The 23,502-nt window shown below is 36.4% G+C and overlaps 1 protein-coding gene across 3 annotated transcripts in view; it reads right to left on the minus strand.

Moving 5' to 3' along the window:
* ksr2 (kinase suppressor of ras 2) overlaps positions 1-23,502 on the minus strand; it is a 159,661-nt gene that overhangs the window by 6,989 nt on the left and 129,170 nt on the right. For 2 of the 3 annotated variants that reach the window (XM_042000637.1, XM_042000636.1), the window contains exons 14-21: positions 21,884-21,953; positions 17,439-17,487; positions 16,300-16,661; positions 12,274-12,370; positions 12,049-12,182; positions 8,416-8,550; positions 5,568-5,697; positions 1,198-2,968 (exon numbers count right to left, since the gene is read on the minus strand). In XM_042000637.1, coding sequence (XP_041856571.1) covers positions 2,822-2,968; positions 5,568-5,697; positions 8,416-8,550; positions 12,049-12,182; positions 12,274-12,370; positions 16,300-16,661; positions 17,439-17,487; positions 21,884-21,953 — 1,124 coding nt within the window. In that variant the 3' untranslated portion in view covers positions 1,198-2,821. Of the gene's footprint in view, positions 1-1,197; positions 2,969-5,567; positions 5,698-8,415; positions 8,551-12,048; positions 12,183-12,273; positions 12,371-16,299; positions 16,662-17,438; positions 17,488-21,883; positions 21,954-23,502 lie in introns of those variants that run through there. The other variant, XM_042000638.1, reaches the window with a different exon arrangement.

Here is a 23,502-nt window from a genome sequence, read left to right on the forward strand (position 1 = left end):
CATTTTCCAACACTGGCAGATGTGTATATAATGAGGTGGAAAATGGCTATTTCACATGATTGGATTGTCTCTATCTATCCAACGTGTCTGATGAGAAAAAATAAAGCAGTATACAGCTAAATGATGCTGCAGCTCAGCTTTATGATAAATCATGATAATATGACTCAGTTTGGCTCTACCTTTAAGACATACATATAAAATATACTTTGATATACACCATGAAGTAAAATAGAAGAAAAATGGCTAAGGTTGAGATTCAGCATTGTGATATTTCTTTTTTGATATGTTAAAGGGAAAGTTAAAATAGATTTAAGTTAATTCAATGTTGCTTTACCATTTTTTTAAACATGAAAAAATAATTCCAATAACTCCAATAAATTTATACTGAAAGTTTGTTTAACCGAGATAATTGCATGCTTAAGATGATGTTGTGCTCCACTGTAATCTTTAGCAATGCTGTAATCATAAATAAGTCAAAATGTTAAAGAAAATTTCTGAAAAATACTGTAATTATGAAAATCAAACATCACTAATTAATCATTAGCATATTTTTGTGTTCAGTTTAAAATATCAGCTTAACACTGAACCTGTATAAGGTTCAGAAATGATGCATATTTTTTAATAGTTATTTAATCAAAACTAGTAGCCTTTGCTTCAAGTCTACTGCATTTGTGTTTAAGGTGCTTTTAGTTTATTTGAATACAAATTAAAATATTAAGAGTGGGAGTAAAGCAGGCCTGTTTTATATTTATATTTTTGCACTTTAAATAGTGATGTAGTACAAAGGTCGATGTATTTATTGTCACAGTTGTCACAAATGTACCATTTCTTTAATAAGTTGAGAAGTTATGTTGGTACACATATTCAAGTATTTTGTTTGTAGATGTGACAGGACTGGTACATTAGTAACCTGGAAAATTCTTTCATCAATCAATCTAATCAAATTGTTGTGGGTTAAAACTTAATAAATTAGCAAGTATTTAAAATTTAAACATGTAAAAAGTGGATTTTTATTTTTTAAATATGTTGTCTGTTATTCCACCAGCCATCCTCATAACAGAGTAAACTCTTTTTGTCATTTTTCTCATGTTATATAACTAGAAACACTTTTGGATTTAATATACTGTATTAGGGGTTACAACTTGTAAGTCTTTAATTACCATGAATTCACACTGTTTCCTCAAATAATTTTTATTTCTTTAATATTTTGTCTGTCTGCAGAACATAACTTTACCAAATTCAGTCTCCCCCTCACTGAAAACCTGAATTTATTGACATATATATATGTAACATTTTTCTGACATAATGCTGCTTTATTGTAGTTGAGCAACTTTGAATTTTACATTTCTTGTCACAACGTTAGCATTTTGGGTTAGCTGCGTAGCAGCATTTAGCAGAATTTCCCGCCTCTTATAGTGGTTTAATTGGATGTACTATTTGTACAAACTTATCACATTTTATTAATTTGATTTCTCATTGTTGGACATTTTGTTTAGACATGTAAGTTTAACTTCTAAAGTCTCTTTTATAGGATGAAAACTGTATTAATTTTTGAAAACTGCTAAGTGAAATCTTTCCTGATATACATGAGGTACAATATATTGTAGAATTTCCACATTAAAGTGACTTCAACACTGCTTTCCAGTAATTTTGACTGTTTTTGCTGGCCTGAAAATAACATAACCTTTTTATTAGAGTTTTTATTTGCAGAATCATGTATCTTCTTAAAAGCATCCAGCAGTCACATGGTTGTAGAGACGGGAATCTGTTCAGGCTGATAAACTAATAAAATACTCAAAGAGCTGTGTCATTTTCAACATGTTGTGATTAGAATCTGCAAAATTCTCATATTGATGGAACAAAATTAATTTGTGGTGTTGTATTGACTACAATGTAGCAAGGCTTTGATTTTTATCTGTATCCAATAATGCAACTATCATTACTATTTAAAGTAAATAATATAGTTATAGGAGAATGGGCTCAGTGATAGCACATCTGACAGGTAATTTCTCCAATAATTGAGGTACATTTCAAGTGTCAGTGATTTCACAGAACAGTGTTGAGTGAGGGAGTCCTGGCCTGACTGCTCAAAGGCAGTAATTGTTCAAATATCTACCATCAGTTCACACGTAATTTTCAAAGCACAGGCTGATCAGAGAAAAATCTCCCATCAAAGAACAGGGCCAATGCATCCCCACACAAAACAGGGTGCTGGCTTCTTCACATTCAAATGGTGTGGTGTAAATAAGAGGATATTTTTAAATTGAACAAACACATATCAGGACTTCCATACATGAGCGACCATGAAGTAACAATGATAAAATAATCTACACAGTTGACAGACAAAATGGTAAGACAATGTCATGGAAAATATACAATATGCAATGTAAAACAGTTACATTCATTCAATAAAATAAAACAAAATGAAAAAAAGAATAAGACATGGAGAAAAAAAAACTACATTTGTTCTTTTTTTTCCAAGATGATGTGATTTGTTGAAAGTTACAAGCAAGATACATCCAAGAAACATATCAAATATAATGAAGGGAACAAGTCAACAAAAGATAAGAGGAAAGACATCCAGTATGGTTAAAATCAAATAAAAAGAAACCATGAGTCCCGACTACTTTGAGAAACTGGACAGTCAACTTATCATATCACACATGCCAACATTCCAAGAAAATACACACATTACGGGCAGTTTTCATCACTGGGCTGGCTTTTGGATTCAGTGCATTCTTTAACAAGGTGGGATATTTATGTGGAGTTATGACAGCTGCGTTTTAGACTTGTTGATTGTTTGCTGTTTTGTATCCCTAACTCATTTGACATACTCAGCTGACTTCCAGAAGTGCCCTGGGTGGGAAAGCCGGCGGTTCCTTTTTGGCAATTTTTCCAGTAAATCTACCAGCTTGGAAAAGCTGGGCCTCTCTTCCTGCTTGTATGCCCAGCACAGGAGTAAAATATCCTGGAAAACACAGAAACCAGGTTGTTAGATGCTGCATTTCTGCATAAAAGAAGGAACATACGTTTCTGAAATATTCATTTATTCCATTACGTGTTTTCAGGCTGATTATGTTGAATTTGAGGCTCAGGAGTGCTGCTATGAGATGTGAGGGAAGATGTATTTAAACCTTTAAAGGGGCAATAAGTGGAAATTCATTTCTAGGTTGAAGAAATTAAAAAATGACTATTTGAAGAACTAGAGGAGTAATTTCATCTAGAGTATAACATGACGTCACACACCATCTCTCTGTGTTGATCTCCAGCCCCATGTTTACAAGCCTGGTCTGGCCATGCATTAATGCAGGTTTATGTGAATCGCTGCCTCCTCCCCTCTCTCAGAGCCCTCGGCCCTCCCTCCCTATAAAAGGCTTCAGCCAGCGAGCAATGGCAGTGTGTATTTTCAAAGCAAAATGGCGAAGAGTGGAGCAACACGTTTACCTGCAGACAACCAGAATCCGGCATTCCCTTGAAAAAACAACGGTTGTTGGCAAAGAAGTTGTCAGATAAAGAAAGGGACATAACCCGGATTAATTAGCTAAGGATGCACATACTGTTTTCCTGTTCTCAGCCCAATAATTATCACATTTTATCACAATTATGTTATTCCGATAAGTCCGATATCATAATGACTTGCCCCGATAACATATACATTTTTGTCAGCACGACAGTGCTCCACTTATATTATGAGACCTGAATGGTCTGCAGTGAATGCTACATTCATGTGACATTGGCATAAAAAGACAAAATCTTTCTGACTGGAAAAAATGGAGGAATAACCCCTTATGTCATGGAAGACAACTCGTTAAAACTCAGTCATTGTTTTGATAGTTTTTTAATTTGTTATTTAACCAGAAAACTGACTGAGTTACTGACTTGAATGCACATCCAGGGTATTTTTTGACATGTTACAATAGAAGTGGAACTTGACAAGGCTGGAAGCACGACTAGCAAACTTGGGGATAGGGAATTTCCATCACCCCGTGAATGCAGCACCACCAACATGCAGCACAGCGTGTTTACATTTGACAACAGAGAACATGCTGCCAGTAGTGTGGGAATTCTTTAAAAAATTCTTTAAAAAATCCCCCAAAAATTGTCCAGTTCGCTGTTTTTTGTAATAACTGTTCCGAACAAGTTCCACAAGGAGGGAAAAGTAGCACAAGCATCAATACTTAATACCTGATCGGTCAGCTTAAACATAATTATCATTTTGATGGAGTTTTGAAAGTGTATAAGGATGCCCGGGCTGCTAAAGATGCAAAAACCTTAAAGCCAATCACAAAGAAGCCCCAAATGTCTTCACACATTATATCAAATAGTTCTGTTTGATAGCTTTAGAAAATGTTTTAGAGGCATGCTAAAAGTTTTTCACTGGAAAAAAAACAATATATCCCCATATATAAACGGTGAAAAGTCTTTTAGGTTTTGTTAGTATTGATGTCATGATCTTAAATGTGTTTGTTATGGATTATTAGTTATCAGTATCGGCCTGTAGTAGCTGAAAGTTATCGGTTATCGATATCGGTTTTAAAAAATGGATAATTTGTTTTGGTCTACAGGCAGCACATAACAGCAAAATTTGTTGTGAAACAATTTCACTTTTTGCCTCTTTAATTACGACCCATAGGACTATCTTCCAAACCAGTGCCCCAACAGGCAGCAAGAGGTATTGCACATCAGAAGGACCTTTATAGGATTTTTGTTATTTTACTCTTTCAAATAAAATTCTTGAGCATTTCTACCTTGAAGCAAATATCATCATGAACTGTTTTTTTCAATGAGCCTCAAAGTATTGTTCCAGAAGTAGTGGGACAGGGTTATGTTCAGGTGACAATATGACAACACTTTCATGAAACACTTGTGTCATTCCTGAACTGGGTTCAGCATTACCAATACTTGGTTTTGGCTAGACAAAGATCATCATTAGGGCTAAATTTCCATTTTTAAAAACAAAACCATCACTATTATGATTATTATCATGTTGGTCACCATGGTAACACATCTACATTCCAGCACATTATCCTTCAGTTATCCTTCAGAGTAAATCCATACTGTTAGATCCTCACCTGGCACACTTATCCATGCCAGTTTTCTAGCTAAACTGAAAATGAATTCATAATGTTGCTACAACTGCCTAAATGCAATCAACTCCACAGCTGTGAGTAGAACTTTGTCTTAGTTTAATCTATCTTTAATTAAATTCCGGCCAGTAAAACTACTTCTCCAGACATTTTTTAATCAGCAGGGCTGCTGAAGTGCATTTATGCTAAATTAAATAATAGTGTTTTCTAATTATAATCTTTAAAAAGTTTTTCGCCTGAATTTTTACTGATGATGGTTTCCTGCATCCATTTTAAAATCCAGTTTTGGGAACACTTCTTTTAATTCAGCATGAGACTGTGATTGTTTTTGTCATGCAACGCCAATATCTTAATTTTCTAGTTTATGTGGGATAAAGAACTTAATAAAGAACTAAGTGACTGCTTACTGTTTTAACATGAAATCATCCAACAATGAACTGAGACAGAACAAGTGATATAGGAAGAGAAAAAAGCCCTTACTGATATCTCTTTCCCCATGCCAGTTTGGGCGAGGTTGGGCTTCATCCCACTGCCAATCTGCCATATGATCACCTCTGCTGGCTGACTCTTGTAAGGCCACTCACGTGCGTGTAACTCGAACCAGATGGTGCTGTGAAGACACAGGAGCAGAGTGGATCAGTGTCATGGGCTATGGTCGTCATTGTCTCATAAAAAACTCCTGTAAAGGGTTCAAACACAGTCTAGACATTTCTGCCATCCCAGCACCAGTAAACCATTACATCCACTGCTATCAGGCTTAAATGCAGCTTCCATATGTGTTTCCGTTTGGTTTTCAAGTTTTGAACTATTTCTGCCAAAAGTTAGAAACTTTGTAAATGCTAAATAAATACACACTGCCTTCTCTGTGCTGCGTTTTCACTTTGCTCCTGCATGTCAGGTTTGAGTACAATAAAAATAGCTCTTTGCTGGGAGTAAAGGCAAAATCTGACAGTTGATTGTTGATGAATATGCATAAAGCCAAGGGGGTCACCTCTAGGTAATACAAAGGCCAACAGAGCAGCTGGACAATACAGTGACGAAACCTCCATATGGGAAACCATCTGAAAATGCAATTGTGTTAGGAGTCAACAGAGCAGGGTCCACCCCCACAAATGAAGCAGTAATGGCAGTGAAGGAAGAACTGGAGCCACTGGGATTTTTAATCAACTTAGGACAAGTTTAAAATTGGGCTTCAGAGGAGGACATAGAAGACATGTTGGTCCTAAAGAAAGGCAATCTTTGTGCAATAACTGAGGGAATCATTGAGATGATTTTAGGAACAAATGCAAGACAAAAAGGATTTTCTTTGACAGAAGAAATGTTGACCTGCATTTTATATATGGCTTTACAGCATTAAAATGGTTAAACACAAGAAAGAAAGGTTGTTCCTAAATGTATTTTGTACCGATTCCTAAATGAGTTTTTAATACCTTGCTGTAGTTTTCAGATCTGTGTAAAATTCAATTAAGGAATTTTCCCATGCTTCTCTTGCACAAACCCAAGGGAAGTAGTCATTTATCAATGTGTACTTTATCTACTCCAATCACCTTCCACAGTATCTCTCTCTATAGGGTGGTAAAAGGGAACAAAATCTAAATTACTAAGGAGCACTTGAGGAGAGCAGCTACTGATCTGGCCAGAGATAAATCAGTGCTGCTAACAGAAAGACTAGTGTTGGAAAATGAAAAGAAAAAAAAACTACTCAAGCCCACTGATCAGCACCACTGATGTCAGTTATGGATGGGGCTGAAAAGTAATCTGACATAAAAAAAAAAAAATTAATTAGTTAATTAAAAATAAATAAAAATAAATAAATAAATAAAAAAACAATTAAAGAGCCATTTTTCCCAAATTTTCAAGGAATGTCTTCATTATTTAAAGGGGATGGTGGTAACAGGTATCACACTTGATGGGAATATTAACCAGTATTCTTATCAATGTCAAATATGATTATTGTTATACTTTGTGTTAGTAGCTAACTTGAAGATTTCCTTGGTGAATCTTTTCCCATTTCCATTAAAGAATTAAAGTTACTCATACCAGCACACTCCAAATATAGGAGCAGCTGGTTTGACCACAGAATTACAACAAACACTGACTCTTTAATCCCAACCCAGTGTTAGCGCGCTAAAAATCTACCTCTCAGATAAATATGACTTTCTCATTTCCTGCTGCAGTTACCAGCAGGAGGCCAGTCTTGTGCATGAGCGAGGGCAGTGGTTATGTTGTGGAAGTACATGCATTATTTTGATTTTGAAGGTATAAAGCACAAGAACAATATCATCATGAAATTATGCCTAGGTGATAAGTGCCTGCCAGTTGTAAAAAGCTGTACTCCAAATGATACAGAAGCATCATAAAACTATAATCACAGGTCCACTACACTGAAAATGAAGGTCTTACAGCTCCAAAACAACAACAGTTAGCTTTCAGCTCAAGCTGCTAAAGCAGCAACTCTGAAGGAAGTGAATTATCTTCTTGTAGGATATGTGGTGGAGGAGACTGTACCAACAACTATGGCCTCCATCTTTTCATAAGATGAACAAATTCTGATAATTTCTTATGTTATGTGCACCAAATCCCATAACTTTAATTTGATTTTCATTTGTAAACATAAACGAATTAACATGAATAAAGCTCTATATTGTGTCAGCTATTGCCAATATTAGCATTAAGAGTTGCAGATTATAGACGATAGAGGAGACTGTATGATGTATAATCCAAGTATCCAAAGGAAGCTATACTCATCAAAACCAAACAAGTGTTTTCTTTTGATAATACTACAACAAGTTACTCATCTCAGCCTCAGATAGTGACTTAGAAGTGTAACTAATTAGTTCTCAATGACAGTAATCCTGAAATGTGATCAGTTTTTAAAATGTTACTCAACAATAACACAGGACAGCTGACTCAGGGCTTCCTCCACCTGCTTCTCAAAAGTCATGTTTGTCCTTTTCTACAATACTTTCAGCTGCTGTTGCTTATTTGTGCGCTATCTCCTTTAACACCCCCATCATAACAAAAGCATTGGACATTAAGTCATCACTAAAGGACCAAGCTGAGTATACAGCAAGTTAAAATCATTATTTGTAAGCAAATACATTTTAGAATAATTAATCCTGCTTGACCATTTTTAAATTATTAAAATTAGACAAAGTCATAATCTAAAATACGAGACAACATTACCTTTGTCTTTTTCTTTTAGAATGCTTCTTTAAATCAATCTGTATCATTTGAATTTATGCACATATTTGGTGTCTATAATTATCCAGGCTCTGATACTGTCTGGACAAACAAACAGCAGGACATCTGTTTAGAGGACACTCACCCAAAAGCAAAGACATCTGACTGTTTGGAGAAAGGAAGCTTGTCCTCTTCTGTGTCCGGCGAGAGCTGCTGGATGATTTCTGGGGCCAAGTGACACAGCCAACCATTGGGGATCCTCAGTTTGTCTTCTCTTCGGCTGCAGAGAGAGGAGATGTGGAGATGGAGACTCACGGCGTATGCGTTGATGTACTGTACGATGCTAGCAAGCCATTACACTGATGTTTTTTCATTACAACACACTTTCAATACGTGCATTCACAATCAGCATGTGATGCTTTTCAATTACCGTGTAAGCTTTACGCTTTGCTTTTGCATCGCTGGTCTGTTGTTGTAATTTGAAACTAATTTCTGTAACATCATCTATTACATTTGAGTTTAACTTTGACACCGTGTTTATGTATTCATTAACTTTGCTGCATCTTAATGACAGTTTTACAAGTTTGTTGCAACTCCCTGTTGGGTCTAATAAAGCCTACAACACAATCTGTGTTAAACTGTTGACAATGAGGTTTGAGGCGTATCAGACTGGGCAATGAAAGCTCAGTGAATCGTAACACAACAATGTAAGGAGAGAGAGAGAGGAAAAAAAAAGAAAAGACATCCCATTGTCCCACTCCATCTGTGCGGCTGTCATGCTTTGAAATTTCAACTTTGGCCTTATGGGTCAGAAATCTCAGATTGTGCTGAGATGTCAATAAAGCTCATCATTTAGGATAAATTAAAATAAAAATGTTAGTACTTCAGGGGTTATGCTGATCACAGCTGCAAAACGTGATGCTGTTAGTCAAGCCAATAAGTTGATTGGGTGGTATGGCTTATAGAGCAATAAATGAATCAACATAAATCTCAATCTAATGACAAAAATATTAACATTTTAGTAAACACATAAACCCACTCTGTTTTTATCATGACTGCATTTCCAAAATGAAGCTACAGCACCACTAAAGAAAAATAAGATGCTGTATAGTCCTTTTATTCTCTACACAAACAGAAACCTAAAAGTATGTAAAACTTGAGAGGTACTCATTTGTTTCCAAGTCCCCTAAAGCTAAAATATCTCTGAGTTTTTCCTTTATCAAATAAGCCAAATTAAGTTTATTTTGCCTCCCTTATGACAGCTAATGTCATAAATAATGCAATATTTCTTCTCCTTTTCTTTACAGAGTCTTTTTTGACACCTTGTGAATCCCTCTTAGGAAGCCCTGCCTCTCACTTGTCTTCAAGGCTCTCAAAGAGAAAACAAAACACACAAAAGGAACAATGCCAAACTGCATCGGTATTTTCTACAAACTAGAACCTATTAGGATATGAGCCATCTACCGATGCAAATTAACAATGCAATACATGTAACACAGAGAAATAACTATGCTGGTGTCATTGCACACATGTTTTCTCTGAATGTCAGGATTTGCAAAGGTGTTTGGGATCCTTAATTAAATTGTTGAAGAGTAATAAAATGAAAGTGATTAAATTTGGGGAGACTGAAGTGGAACAGCCTATACCATAAGTGTTTAGGAGCTATGCACAGTCAAGCTGAGGAAGTTATTAGGGACCCATGCACAAAGACATAGTCGTATTTAGTGGTTTGGTGTCTTTAGTTGTCTTTAGTGGAATTTGTCCCTCCCTGACGGCCATCTTGCTGTCATCTTGCACAGCATTTGTTTTGAAAATTCACTTTGCATCCTTGATTTTTATTTAATTGTTTAGTGTTTTAACAAAAAGAAAAATAGAAAGATGCATATTCACCTGCAAAATCCTCCAAAATTTTGATAGACAATGTTCCAAAACCCCAATGTAAAAACCAAAATAGTTAGAAAGTTGCATGATAACTTTAGGGTTTCAAAGCAACAAGAAAAAAATAGGTGTGTTTCAGCCATTAGCCATTATATTATCTGTACTGACTAGTTTACCCAATTAATGACAAGTTTTAGTTTCTGTTTATATCTGACAGGTTCTTCTCTCCATCTTTTGCTCATTTCTGGTTAACACCATTTGTGTTCTTTTATGAACAAGTAGGAATGTTTTTTCATAGAAGCAGTAAACAAATATGAATTCAAATTAATCTAATATCAAGCACAGAATGAAAACATAATCCTCAGAAATAAATGCAAAGTAAAGATTTTTATGAAATGACTATTTCTATAAAATACCCCAAATCATTAAACATCAATAAAAGGCTGATAAAATTAAAATGAAAACATAAATATATTAATAATACTCCTTATTTGCCTGCCTCACTAACATTTGGTTGCTGATTCTCTAACAGAAATGACAACTTATACACCTGCTGGTGGTTGTAAAGTAGTTGTTAAGTGTTCGAGCTCTTTATTCCATTTTGCATGTTAGCTTACAGTTCATCCCCAAAGGAATTAAATATAAATTAGATGAGAAATCATTCTTTGCTACTTTAAAACAGTCCGTCATCTTGGTTTAAAATATTATTTTATGCTGTTAATATGAATGTCTTTATTTGTATTGCTGCTGCTAGACCCCAGACTGTCTCTTTAAATTTATTGTTAGAAAGCTAGGTTACCTATGTCACTCTGAAATGCCTTTGATAGTCTTCTAATATCATCTTTCCTTTGATAGAGTTCATTTACTGCCTCCAATACTAGATGCCGGTAACCATTTCATCAGTATGGAAGAACCTCAACCAGATGGGGTTTTCTTTTCTTTCTGAGCTTTATGTTATTGGCTATAAATAATCTGACCCCCACATTCCCAAAGTGCTCCGCTATAGCTTCTTCTATCCATAAAAAAATATTCTGAATGAGACTTGGAAGGTTGTTTCAAAATAATAGGGATTGTTTTCCTTTTAATATTGGCGTCCATGTTGGCCTTCATCCATGGTGCCCTGCTTTACTGTGCAGCATGTGACTGAAACCACTGCCACAGATTGCTCCAAGTCAACCTGATGCTGTATAGATGTCTCCCAATGGGTTTTTTTCTACAGTCCATACTAAACTCCCCATTACAGTTGTGTATTGTTTATTAACATTTCTGGTGCTCTTGCATACTGTAGCTGTAGTCTTCATCCTTGTTAAATATTGTTGGAAATACTCAGACCGCTTTCACACATTTATGAATTAAATCATATAAGCTGTAAATTTTGAGAACAGATGCAGTTTTTTGTTTTGTTTTGTTTTGCTTTTGTTGTTAGAGGAACTCATTTAAATGCATTAGAAGTAATAATTATTATTTCCATGTTATAATGTTTTTATTTCTTATTTGGCAATATGAAAGCTTGTTTTAATTGTTGTTGTTCTTGGGTAATTTAATAAAATATTATGGTATTAGAGATATAATTAATTTGCATTCATTCACTGCAGGGACATGAGGGGGCAAAAACAACAGCTGATAAGAGCAGATATGAACCTGAGCTGAAAGGATAAAAGAAACATGTTGATTTAATATGAATGGACCATTTTTAAATTAATATTATAATATTAAAATGAGTAAAAGCAAAACAGATAGATTGCCAGTGTTTAAATGTGTATAGTTTCTAATGCATCTATGAAACATTTTGCTGTCACAGCAGCAAACTGAATGTGTCAGTACTGTTAGCACAACGTTGGGAGTCTGTCTCCAAGGCAAACTCCGACTCATGTCTCTGATGTGTATTGAAAATAATTACCTGCCAGCCTGCAGAACTCCAGATATGGTGAAGAGTCCAAAGTCAGTGATGACGACTTTACCGTTGTCGTAAAACACATTTTTGGACTTCATGTCTTTGTGTAAAATCCCTTTAGCATGGAGGTAGCCCATCCCCTGAGCACAGAGAAGGTAAGACATGTGACTGTCCCGTAACATGATGTGCACTGCTGAAGTATGGTGGAGAATCAGTGCCGAGTTATTTTACCTTGACCATCTCTTGTGCGATCTGTCGGGTCTTGTTAACATCCAGGACAACCTTGGCATCCCTCACCACAGAATAAAGTGTCCTGCCTTTACACAAACTGACAGACGGGGAGAGGGAAGATCGGGGGATTAGAAGTTAAAATCATGACTTAAAAGCAATTTCATTTCATTGAGTATGAACCTAAGTTCATCCACCCTTTCCTTAAATTTACTCCAGTCTTGAATATGGTTACACAATCCGTTCCTCATCGCTGCATTTCAGTTAGGTAGTGTCATACTTCTGCAGGGTTGGCACCACAACTGCTTTTTAAAAGACAGCCCCACAACCACCCACTGTGTCACACTTTAAACCCTAAACCCCGACTGTGCCCCACAGGCGACCAGCAAAGAACCTGAGGCCAACAGTTCATGCATATTCATTTGCAGCAACAAGCTGACAGCAGCCACATTTTAGAAGCTCTTTTACTTTGTCCTTTTCTGTGAACACAGACATGCAGTCTACAAGTCTTATGGCAACAGCTATATCCCTGACAAGATGATGAAAAGCTAATGAGGCCATCCCAGCATGCTGAAAGTCACCTCTGTGCTTAAAATGAAGTAATTATGCCATATACGCAGATAAAAGCCTGGCAATAACATCACAGATGACGTCAAATACTTGAAACTTGTTCTTGGCAAAAATCAGTCCACAGTCAGGCACAAAGGAAACAACTGAACTAGAAAGAAACAATCAATATTCATGTTTAAAGTAATGCTACCATAAATCCCTTATCATAACAAACCAATAGACTTTGTTGTGGTTGGATTTTACAGATGTGTCATGCTGAATTTATAGCACAACACAAGGCATTATTTTTAAGATATCTCTTTTTTATGGATTTGTAAGGCACATTATTTGAGGACAAAAAGCCACCTGTTGCACTGACATTTTCTATTATTTTCAGTGATCGGCATGAGGATTTCTGAGCAGCAGCCAGCTCATCTGTCAACTCTCACAGCAGCTTCATCTGGCAACTGAAATCATGTAGCCAGACAATTGGTTATTTAAAATGTACATCACAGTGAATGGGATGTAAATTAAGACATTTTTCCTCAAAACTTTTTTTTCCTAAAGAAAGAACACATTGAGATCCTTCCTTTATTTTTAAAAAGAACCCCAATAGAAATCAAAAGGTTAATGATTTTTCTTAGCAAGTCTTTGTCTTTTTTGCTCAGTCTGTGTAGATAACAGTAGCAAAAGGGGCAAATATCCAAACATTTTTCTTTTGAACATAATTAGCTTGGCTAATTAATTAAATGCGGGTATTCCTTGTGATGTTCTTCAGCAAGAACACAGCCCTGACTTCACATACTGCAAAAAATGCGTACTATAATCCATGAAATAATTAAAGGTGTTAACTACGTGAGAGAATTCATTTAAGTTCACTTGTGTTACATTTTCATTATCTGCTGTCAGACTGTCAAGACAAATGCACTGCTGCTGTGAGGTGTGGGTGGTTCATCTACTCAGCAACAGTCGCAGCCTGTTCTAATCATAACGTCTGCGTGTTTTGCTGTCAGGCACTCCACAGAGGAGCAGATCTGCGGCTTATCTGAAAGAAGTACCAACAGATAGGGACTGTGAAGCCCTGAGAGCTGCCTAGCCACAGGGAGAGTAAAGACGCAAGCAAACTTCAGGTTTCAATTAAGATACAGTCAACAAGAAATGTCTGATCAGATTTATACTTTTCTTTATGGAGTATTAAATAATAGTTTACACTCAGGCCAAAATAGGCTTCACTTACAATGTATCACAAATATAAACACTATATTATCAACAGATTGCCTTACCTTCTTTAGATCTTTATACAAATTTAATGTATGATTATTTTGTATTTGTTATAATGTTTTTATAGTATAATTATTTGGAGTACAGGTAATGCAAACTTTGATTTAGACAATGAAAAAATTAAATCACTAAAAATCTAATTATCCATTCAAACTCACTATTACCAATGCTTACATGTCCTAAAATTAATTCCAACACAACAATCACTCATTAGATCAATTTTCCAGCAAACTCATCTACTAATACACCTGCATGAATAAGCATTTACTTAAAAGGTATATTGAATTGCATTGGACTTTTTATGTCTTTTTTTTAGGGGGAGGGGCAATTTTCTGTTTTTTTTACCATAATTTGTTTGTAATATGCTCATAAATAAAAACTCCACTATACAAATGTTTAATATAAGTTAAAAAAAAAAGTAGCTGGGCTACAGTCATGATGAGTCAGTGGTGTGATGAACCCGATGAAAGCCTCACTGCCTTTTCTTCACGCTTCACAGGTGCAGAAGTGCCTTAATCTAGACAATTAAGGCACTGAAGCCAAGACACCACATAGACTGATGCACTGCCACTGTGAGGCTAGTAGCAAAGCAGAGTGCCACAGAAATGCTAAGATATGCCTCATTATTGAGAAGGCAGTTAATGGACACCATAATCAGTTCAGCTGTCTAGAAAAATGGAAGTGCTTTGAAAATTATCACCACAAATAATGTTTCAATGTGCAACTTCAAAGTCCAACGATTTATATCAGACCGCATCGTATCATTTTAAGACGCACTACAGAACATTTGCAGATTTTCTTACTAAGGCGCCTCCTAATGATGTTTAATTCAACATCCATCTTGCGTCCTACCTTTAATCTGAGCTCTGTCCAGCCTGCAAAAGTCAGTCTAATGTTGACTCTTGTCTTATCTCTTGCTCTGTGACATTCTCTCTTTCTTTTTCTCTTATGTTTCTAGCATGTGATGCTGTATGCAAAGCAAAACTCAGTTGTAAAATGATGCAGTGTCCCCCTCAAAAAAAATGTTGTGAAGTGAGGCTTCTCAGTCTCGGGGAGCTGCTGGGAAGAAACGGCTCTGGGAATGTACATAATAAGTGTCACTGTGCCATCAAAATGAGTCAAAATCACATATTTTTAAGATCAGAAATTTATATTGTACTACTTTAAAGTGAGATTAAAATAAATTCAAGATAAGCATAAGCATGATTAGTGTATTAGATAATAGATAATAGTTTCTTGAAATAGGCTTAAAGACTGATAACTGTGCTTTACAGTGTGGGCAGCTGCAGCTTCGGAAGAAGAGCAGTCGTCTGTCAGTTGGAACATTGGTGGTTCAATCCTGGCTTACCCAAAATACATATCGAAGTGTCCTTGGGCAAGACATCGAACCCCATATTGCCTCTGGTGTGTGTGAATGTGTGTAATGGGTCGCACTCCACAGATAACTCCGAAGAAGTGCTGTATGAGTGTGTGTGCAAATGAGTGAATGTAGCGTGTCATGTAAAAGTTCAAAAAGAACTAGAAAGGCACTATATAAGCACTACTTTTTTTTTTTTTTTACTGAAATGTGGAGATCGAATGTTAAATAGTTTTTCATAGATTTTCTGTTCAGGATTTTTAGGGCAGCTATGAAATCAGGGATCCACGATGCAGCTATGTAAAAGATGCACAAAAGCCAATCTCATCTCTAACATTGTTGTCATAAATAAGATTACAATAATGCTTTGCATTCGAACTGATCCATCTAGCTATGCATCTGAGATAGCTCCATGTGATATTTTTATTTGGCTACCTTAGCCTCAATCCAAAATTCTTCATTCCACGATGTCAGAATCTGCAGAACTTTGGATGTTTATATTGATAGCAGTAGGTACTCCATATGCAGTATCTACACTCCAGCTAAGATAATCTGGTTAATCTTGGGTCAAATTAAAAATCTCATACCTTGGTTGTTTCACAATGGATGTGCACACACGTACTGGAGTGACACATGATGGATTAACGTTGTGAACAGCCAATATTACACCATCACAAACGGAGAATCTAGTGGATTCTATGCAAATTGGTTTTGTTAAGACAAACTGCTCTGTTTGCCTTGTATGTGCTGTTCATTTGAGCTAGTCTGAGCTCTGTTAGTCTATCATAGATTTGTTCTGTCACCTTTTTATCCAACACATTCAGCAACATCTTGCTCCTTACCTGGTAATGATGGCCAAATGTGGTGGGCTCATACACGCTCCCATAAACAGCACCACATTCTCGTGGCGAGTGTTGCGGTAGGCCATCACCTCACGCTTGAAAGCCTTCAGTTGGTCTTCGTTGTCGCGCTCGATGTCAATTAAGCGGATGGCGACCTCTCCGTGCCATCGACCGTGGTAAACTTTACCAAAGCGACCTTTGCCGATCATCTCTCCAATTTCTAGCTGCTCAAAGGGAATATCCCACTCCTGCAGGAAGATACTGGTCTGGCTGGCCTTGCGTGGGAAGTTGCGAGCAGACAGCAGTGACAAGTTCATCTCCTCGAACTCATCACCAGAATCCTCATCGTTGCCGTCCTCATTCTGTGGTAAAGTCAAATTTGATTGTTTGGTGTTAGCTGTAAATCTGCAGTTTACTGATTTAGAAATTATGCAACTAAGAAGTCATGATAAAACATTACACCAATATTCCATTTGTCGGTTTTAAATTAATTTCAGGTATCATATCCATAGTTGCAAGGCAGTAAGATAAGAAGACAACACATTTTTCCAGCATAGAGAGAATTTGATGTGAAAGAATGTTATAATGAGGTTTTTGCTTTTTTTGTTGTTGTTATTTTAAAAAACAGCTTATTTCTCAGTATGTGTACTTGGAATACTGAGGCTGTTTAACCTGTTACTAAATAAAATAGAGTTATGAAAAGAGAGCACAACCAGAGGGAAAAACTGGCTGATTTACTCTGATTTGATTTAAAATATATAATTTAGCAAAACAGTGAAAATGACCTATTCAAAGATGATGGCTGGAGTATAATTCAAGGCAATCTGCATCACATTTTCACAGAATCTATCATTGTTACGGACAGCTACGCAAGCAGTGAAGACATCTATTTTCACTCATGCTGCTTTTGACGCATAACTTTACCTGGAGGCTCCTCAGAGAGCTCAGACAAATTATGCTAAATGGGAGAACAACGCAAATGACTGCGACAAGTGATGGTGGGAGGTTCACCTGTAATTTCACACGGATATCAGTGAAGGAAATGTGGGAAATTAAAGTGACGTAATGAGGGAAGAACTTTGATTTGCATGCACATTCAAAGCATCAAAAACTTCACAGTGATCAAAAGAGGTGCTCACGTCTGATGTAGGTTCCACTTCGATCTGAAGTAAAGGGTTGCCCTCATTCCTAAAATCAAAAAGGAGAAAATTAAAGAGAATTAAATCAAATGTCAAGTATATATATATATATATATATATATATAGATATATATATAGATAGATAGATAGATAGATAGATAGATAGATAGATAGATAGATAGATAGATAGATAGATAGATAGATAGATAGAACGAACATGTTTTTGAACACATTTACCTGCACTGATCTTAAAGGGCATTTAGGTACTCTTCTGCCTAACTGAGTGTGGTATTTGGACAGCTGCTACACCCTGTGGGAGTAGCAGCTGTGAAAGAAAGGTGTGATATGCTGGTAGTGGTTACTGTGGACTCTAGTCACTGACCTTAAACAGAGATGAAAAGTGAGCTTCAGAGGTCTGACTCTCACATCCTCTGACTTTTTTTCATTTTCAAGCTAATCATTTTCTGCTCCGTGTGAATCATTAACTTCCTCTGGGGCTGCAAAATGCTTTACAGTATGCAACATGTGCAATGCTAAACAGACAAGCAGCTTTTAAATGCCCTTTAAATTATGCATCTAAATCTTTTAAGTTAGACTTATTACAATACAGTTTATTGTAGATAAAATAAAAGTAAATAGATGCTTATGTATCTATCAAAGAAACATGAATGCCTATGTACTATTCATAACAATTTATCATTGTGTCTATATTCCGATATGTTTGGTAGAGCTTGTGTTGAAAAAAGTCCTGTGTTTAATCTAAAAATATCACCCACATATTTGAATGCCGTTGCTGCCTTCGATATGTCATATAGAAGAGGCATTAAATAAAGCAGTTAGAATTAGTTGAATATTAGCATTTCTTCAAATCATGACAAAATATATGATTATGTAGATTTAAGTTTTCTGCATGTTACAGGGAAGGAAATGTTTATTGTATGTAAATGCAATCTGTGCTGCTGCTTTAGCCGCCTACTGCACTGCACTGATTGCTGATTGATTGCACCTGTGCCTGATAAACTGTTATGAGGTCTGACACCGAATCTGTGAGCGTGTAAGAAACTCTGAAAGACTGAAACATTTGCCATTATCTTTACTGATACTTTTTTGTGCACCAGAGCACAATGCAATAAATATGCAGCAAAGAAGAGTTTGATATCAATTGCGCGGCTGGATATCAAAGCTGTCTGCCACCCTATTCTGCAAGCTGGTAACCTTATCAGGCTGATTTCAACAAGACACAGAGTAAGGGTCATCTTTTCGATGCAGAATCCCTTTGTTAAATGTAAGGTCTGTTATTGAGGCCACTTCAGTGAGTACAAAATTAAGTATTTTGTTTATGTTAAGCTATGCATTTTCTGTCACTGCAACATGACAACTGACCTTAAAAATAGAATAATTTTCTCTTTATTCATTTAAAAATCTTGTTTAGCTTTCATATTCTAATGTGTTGTTTGTCGGGTGGAGCTTTATTTTAGATCTTAGGTTCCATTTTACTTAAAAAGGCTGCATTTTCTTCTTGCCTTAATTGCTGTGTTGGGGGGAAAATTGATCTTACATGGTAAATTATCTGCTACAGTCCACAAGTGGCAAAAGGACAATAATATAGAGAGACTTTAACAGATTCATGACTAAACTGGCAACAGGATGAAATGTAAGGAAGGACCTTTCCTGACCCTGATTTTTAATTTCAGTGATTTAATGAATTCTAAAGTGCATTTGCACCCTGAGGCCCCATTAATTTCTGACCCCAGCATATATTGTCACCTACATAAACAGTGGGTGCCAATGACATGACTGAAATGAACCCTCTTCCCTTATTCAACCAATCCACCCCAGTCCACATATCCAGCTCTAACACCCTCTCTGTGGTATATTAACACTAGTTTGCAAAGCAACCCTTGTCTCTGGGTAAAGACCACAGGCGAGGCAGCTTATAAAATAATGCGATTCCTGTGGCGCCAAGGTTTCCCTACCACCGGTTCGATCTCTGCTCTAATGAGGGAATCCTGCAGGGTGCTGAGGTCTGAAACAGGCCCTCATTAACCCTGGGATGAGGCCATTAAGGCCAGGGATATCTTCTAGCTGCAACTACAAGAGCATAAAAGATGCAGGTAAGGAGGGACTCTAGCATTAATAAAGTTAGAAAAGTGTGGGTTTTATAACTCAACCAGTGTATTCACATTTATCAAAAAAAGAGAGGATGCAGTGAGGAAAAAATGAAACGCGTGGCTTTGTGACATGAGTAAGGATTCTGATAATCTTGTGTGGCTTTTTGCTTATACACGTGCTAAGAATCATCTTAAAAACGTGAAGGCTTGATGATTCACAAACGCACTAACCATATGGTTACTCTGGATAGCATTAACGTGAGCTCCAGTACCACTGTGAGTAACCTCTGAGTTATTTCTAAGTGGGATGTGTCCTGTAACTTTCACATACAATACGATTTCTAGGACTGACTTACATCACTCGCATAATATTCCAAATTAAGAGCATCCTGTTCCAGAGTGATGTCGAAACCTGCCTTTGTTACTTTTATGATTTGGCCTAGTCCAATTTCTTTTTAACAGGACTTCCCAAAACTTCTCTGAAAACCCTTCAGCTGATCCAAAATGTAGCAGCAAGAGTTCTGATGAGACTTAGCAAATTTCTACAATTTTAGTTTAGATTCCTTGTTAAAGCCAGAACTGAATTTTAAATTCTTCTGCTCACATATACATAGAAAACTATTTATAACCAAGCACCATCATATTTTAAAAATTAGTTCCATATTTACCCAAGAGATAACTTCTCTCACACTGCAGGCTTCCTTGTGGTTCCTAGAATTGTATCATTAATCTCTATCCTAAAATAATCTGTTTTTATATGAAGTACTTGAAATTTAACTGAATCCAATGAGCAGAATTCATATACATGAAAATGTCACCATTCGTGATGGAGGAGAAGGTAGGACCAAAATACAGGACTATTGGTGGGAGATATTAAAGTGTGATTTTTTATTATTTATTTTTTTTAATCATGAAAAGGCCCTGCAGAGGCAGGAATAACAGAAGATGCAAGACAAGGAAGCTAATGTAGATAAACTGGCAAAGAACAAAGAAAACTAGGAAATATTTAAAATGAGAGAGCTAATGACTTGATGCAAAATGGATGTGGAAGGAAAAAGAAATGGAATGGACAGGGTAAGCCATGAGCTAAAGTGAATTCAGAGACCAACAGAATACATATAAAGCACAAAAAAACCCAGAGATCATGTGAGAATTAAGCTACTTTTGGCTAAATCATTATTAAACAAAGGTGTAGTATTAAATCACTCCTGAAGATGTCAAGGTAAATAATGTGATGCTTTTTATAAACTGATCGCAAGAAAAGTGTAATATTTTACAGGTCAGAATACAGAGTGAGCTGCAGGACTAGATGGTACATCTTGAACCTTTATAAATTGCACGTCTTGCTCGCTATCAAATAATGCAACAGTTTCGTTGAAGCGCAGAATTGCATTTGTCACACCTTGTACTGAACCAGTCGTGGAGCTTTATGGTTAATAAATGTAGGACTAAACCTTAAACAGTTCTGTTGTATTCAGACACATATGGTACCTACATTGATATATACATACTATTATTTGTGGCCCCATATTTTGTACTGACTTATATTATATATAGATATTTCATTACAGAAATGTGATATGAAAATGCCAGACAACCTATTGTTACCTATACTGTGATACAATATGCTTTGATGCTGTGTCCTCTAATGCCTTCACCATAAAACAACAACACACTATTTGGCCCAGTCACAGAAAACACCATGAGTCTGTTGCATGTTCTCGTTGGCCTACAGCAGTGTTATTTAAAGTCTGAAGTGGGCTCAAATGAGTTTTTATCACTGTTCAGTTTACAGCGAGAGTACTAAATATAAGTTTAAAGAGACATTTCATTTTCCTTCCTTTTTAGTTGGAAAGTTTAGTTGATTTATTTAAAAAAAAAAAAGAAATAACTGGTATTGTTTCAAGTGATTGATCTGTATCATCACAACTGACCATCAGCCAATAGATGGAGGTTTTCTTGTCCTGTTTCTTGTGATAGATGCTAATCCAATTAACATCTGGGTCGAAAGGCATCTCATCACTTATCCTCCTCTTCCGGTTGTTTTCCCATGACCACTGGCTTTCTCAACGAGTCAGTGAAAATCCACTTGGCATCCCAAGTGTAGCGTGAACTAAAGGCCTTGCTAACATTAGTCTGTGAGTAATCGTCATGTCGTCCCTCGCATTGAAATTGTCACCCAAATGTCTGTGCTCCAATAAGTTTGACTTGGCCTCTGACCAAACAGTCACAGAGAGGAAGAGATAAGATGAAGGAGGAGCCACCGGAGTCATGCAGAGGAAAATAAACAGGCGGGCAGAATGGCTCAATACTTCTGCAATATTTTCTACTCACCCTGGCTCAGAAAGGACAGGATGCAGAATGACTTGTGGTGCTCTGCTGGGCGGTGCCTCTGGAGTAACATCTGGAAACATTAAAGTTATCAAACCATCAAATCAAAACAAAATATACTAGAAATGAACACGTGCATCTCTGTTTCATTTGAGATAGATAGTACTGTATTAGTGGGTTAAGAACAAGCTGGGGAGAAGTAACTAGATATGAGGGCGATAGGAACAGAGCGTGAAAACGGAGAATATTAAATTAGTCTCAGCAGTCTTTTCCTCTGAAACAAACATGAAGTGGCACTATCTCCTCTGCAAACCTGTCTGCAGCCATCTTAACTATCAGACAGAATATTAATACAGTGTTTTGTATTGTTTGATACAACCTAAGCCTTTCCACTGTTATATCGCAGAATAAATTAAAAAAGCAAACACAGTACTTGAGGTGTATATACATAAATAATTGGTGGAATATAGGAGGGAAAAAATGCATGTTTGTGTGGACTTAAAGTTTTATTGCTTCAGTCTGAATTTTAGATTTTCTCTTAGTTTTGTTTTTTGCTCTCCGTGTACAGCTGTCTTTAGCAAATCTCCACCCCCGCCAGAAGTAACTTATCAGCTCCCTCATTATAAATACGTTTTTGTTTTCATTTGTTCAGTTGTTGATCCTTGTCATAACTCTTTCATGTCAACCCGTCAAGTGTTTTCCCCCCAAGGTTTTTTTCTTGTATTTTCTGTTCTTCCTGTTTCCTTCACCTGGCTCTCTCTTGTTAACACTTTGGGTCCTACTTCTTGCCATGAATGGATCAAAACAAAGGCCTTCTTGCCTTGTCTATGAGTTTTGAGGGTACAAATGTGATCAGTACTTTACTTGAAAAGTTTAGGGTGTTTCTTGGTTTTTGTAATTAGAGCTGCTTCAGACTTCAGGACAGTGATGTCCAGTTTTGGTCCTTGAGGGCCACCACCCTGCAGATTCAAGACTTCTTTTTTCTCCCACTCCAACCCACCTGTTTCAAATTAAATGGATCTCCCAGACAGCATGTTGTCTAGGTCTGCACAAGCCTAATGACCCATTAATTTGAGTCAGGTGTGTCAAATTTGGGGAAAACATCTTGTCTTGGAGATTTTGGTTGGTCCTCAAGGACTGAAACTGGACATTCATACTCTAGGGTGTTTCTCAAGAGACTACAGGTGGACATAATTTAAATGCTTATAAGACTTCTGAATGGAACTGGTGGAATCACTTCTTAATTTTGGGTTTTATAGCAAAAGAAAAAGTAAGTGCACAACTATCTCACAGGCTGAATTGCAACAAAACTTGAACAAGTATATGTTGCATGTTCTGTCAGCAACAGTGATGCCACAGATTACTTGAAAAAGTAATCTGACCACTGATTACTGATTACTTCTTTAAAAAGTAATCTAGTTACTTTACTGATTACTAAGGTTTAGAAGTAACTAAGTTAGATTACTAGTTACTTTATTAGTTAAAACCCCCCAAACAAAAAAATGACAATCGATTTTTTTTCGCATATACTTTACTGAAAGTGCATTAGTTACGAATGGTGACTTTACAGTGTTTTGCAACTTGTAACTTTTAATTGTTTTTCACCTTCTATGAACATAGTC

The sequence above is a fragment of the Melanotaenia boesemani genome, chromosome 11 (assembly GCF_017639745.1).
Source record: "Melanotaenia boesemani isolate fMelBoe1 chromosome 11, fMelBoe1.pri, whole genome shotgun sequence".
Lineage (NCBI taxonomy): Eukaryota > Metazoa > Chordata > Actinopteri > Atheriniformes > Melanotaeniidae > Melanotaenia > Melanotaenia boesemani.